General features: G+C 42.1%; 1 protein-coding gene across 1 annotated transcript; it reads left to right on the forward strand.

Moving 5' to 3' along the window:
• The first annotated feature begins 1,390 nt into the window (after positions 1 to 1,390).
• LOC145418374 (uncharacterized) lies at positions 1,391 to 1,711 on the forward strand. The gene has a single exon (XM_080286781.1). The coding sequence runs from the start codon at positions 1,391 to 1,393 to the stop codon at positions 1,709 to 1,711; it is 321 nt and encodes a 106-aa protein (XP_080142907.1).
• Positions 1,712 to 2,772: the final 1,061 nt, after the last annotated feature.

A 2,772-nucleotide genomic window follows, 5' to 3' on the forward strand; every position in this document is an offset into this window, starting at 1 on the left:
GAGAGAGAGAGAGAGAGAATGAATGAATTCGGGAATGTGAAATGGGAAGAATAGTGGTGAGAGAGAGAGAGAGAGAGAGAGAGAGAGAGAGAGAATTAGGAATGCTGGAACACGATGGTAATGTGAAGTAATAATGTAGCAAGTCACTGAGGGAGCAGATAGAAAGCTGAACTCTCGGTAACGCACGAGAATTTGTTATACTACGTCTTTAGCGATGTAATTTATATATTGATTATCACTAACATTGCCCGTCCACTTTTTATTCCTTGCAGAGGGAATTACGTTGCATGTAGTAAGAAAGAAGGAAAAAGTATGGAAGTGGGAGAACTTTAAACAATTTGTCTCGTGAAATGGCCTTCGCATTCACATATTACACCTTAATAATGTCATCCATGATATATATTTTCTTCGAATATTGACAGTTTTCATCGCTAATAATCTCTAACTCCTTGAACAGGGGAGATATGATTTTTTTTTTTCAATGATGCTGTTACCAGACGATTTTGTTCAATTTGGGAAAAGATTCTCGTACTGGAGGTGTCTATTAAGGCTATATTTAACCAAGATCCATATCCAAATGTCAATAATACGGACATTTGATGCGCCGCTGAGGTACGTTAATGAAGGGAGCTGGAGAAGCACTTGAGCCACAGAAATAGCCGCAGGACACATCCCTGAGGTATTACCCTGTCAGGTGAACAATTTTCCGCTGTCCCTCGTCTCCGCAAAACTCTCTTCGATAGACAGGTATATAGATGATAGATATAAACAGCTATAATAAACTCACATCCCGCTCTAGCTTCTAGGTGTTAAGTAGAGAATCGGAATCAGTGGAAAATTTGAGGCACGGAGTTCATAAATTTTTCTTATGCATCTTCATACGGCTGGCACCGACGGAGTATAGTGCACATCTTGGCCAACAGGTGGCAGGAGGATGTTCTTAGCCTACACTGTAACGCTCTTGCTGATTTTCTCTCACATTTTCTAATTACTTTGATAATTAATGACGTGTAACACATGTAAGACTCCTTCAGGCACTTTCAACTGTAATTGGTCGAATTTTAAAAGACAAAATAATTAAAATAACATTATTTTAAAGGCGAAATCAGGTCTACCACAGTACCTACCTGCCAAACTCCTCCCACCTCCCTTCCCATTGGTCCGCTGAGACTCTCCCTCGTGTTACCATTGGCGGAGAACTTCAATTTCCGAGTTCTCATTGGCCGGTGAGCATCCTTGGCCACTGACGCCTGGAAGGAAAGCAAACCCGTGCAGTGAGATTTAAGCTCAGCATAGTCTACCTGAGTGCGGTGAGGTGAAGACGTTGCTGTAAGCGGTCCCTCCCGTCTGTGGACACTGACTAGATCCTATCACCCAAACCTCTACTAACATGAAGGCCAAGGTTTGCGAAACCCCCGTGAACACTGTCACACCCCTCAGGAATGGGAAGGTGGCTAAGAGCCGAGAGGAAGATTTAGAGGTGTCGCTGTACTTAGATAAACTGCGGCACCTGTTGCCTGCCCATGTGTCCAACAACAGCACATGCACAAGCAGCAGAAAATCCCATCTAAAGAAGCTAACTCGGCTGGAGGTGATCGAAAGTGTGGTCCAGTACATCCGAGAACTTCAGGAGGTCCTCAATATCGATGTACACGAACGAGAGATGGATTTATTAGAGTATGAAACCCGCAGCATCACTTTGGCTGCATGAGTACTTGGTTATTGTAAGGAGTCACCTCTGGTCTGCACATAGCTTGTCGCTCAGCACTTGTTGCTACAATCTCGCTTGCAATCATCCGTCAGGGAAAGGACTGACTGCAGTAAACGGCCGTAGAACACCAGGAAGATGACAATTATCCGTTGAATTTTCTAAGTGGAGTGAGACATCCTGGACTTCAGCACATACTGGGCCTCTAACCTACGGATTCCTAGTGTTGTATTCGATTCATATGAGCTAGTGTAGAGCTTGAGTTATGGTGAACTCTTGTGACAAAAAGTTCCTATTCACTGTCCACTTGACAAAGTCGCTCTGTGTGAAAGGTGCTAATGAAAATAATATATTGGAGTCTGCTTCTGTGATTAACTGTTGAAGTATCACAAAGCCGTGCATGAAATAGTTCATTGTTGTTATCTCCAGTGATGTTATAATTATTAGTGTGAAGTAGTGAGGTAGCAGCTTGTATCTTATGATCGAGGCAGCAGCATCTGAATGGAGTGGACTCTGTTGTAACCAATCAGCCATACCGCATTAGCCACTAGCCCATTGGGTAAGTCTAATACCATCAATTTACAATGGACCGTATGTTAAGTAACTGGAGAATTCGTAGAACCTGTTCCTTAGCGAATTATTATAAACATTTCATTTCGGGGGCCTCTTGTAATTGTTTTTACTTTGGTATAACCGCGGAATTCCTTTCACCTAGTGTTTAGTTCCAGTATTTTATGTTCTGAGCGATTTTGAATGCCACTTTCGGGAAATTCTTTTTGCAATGTTCCTGTCTCATTTCAAGGATCTTCACATAATTTAGATATTTCGGCTAAATATTTCTCAAGTTAGACTACCTAGGGAAAACTTATATATATGTAATCTCCGCAAATGATCCAACTTTACTAGTCCAGACGTGAGCAATCTTCGGTCCTAGTCATTTTAGATATCATTCAAGATCACTTGCAAACACAATGCTACCCGCTCCGATTGGCTGCAATTCATCCAACGCGAGCAACGGTTAATTGAAGGAGGTTACAGTTAATTTGCCAGAGATATATTTATGT

Source organism: Coenobita brevimanus, chromosome 114 (assembly GCF_032717465.1).
Source record: "Coenobita brevimanus isolate Jiangsu-jjx chromosome 114, ASM3271746v2, whole genome shotgun sequence".
NCBI classification, from domain to species: domain Eukaryota; kingdom Metazoa; phylum Arthropoda; class Malacostraca; order Decapoda; family Coenobitidae; genus Coenobita; species Coenobita brevimanus.

What these genes read in the sequence shown, in the direction of transcription:
- LOC145418374 (XM_080286781.1), top strand. Translation starts at nt 1,391, where the DNA reads ATGAAGGCCAAGGTTTGCGAAACCCCCGTGAACACTGTCACACCCCTC.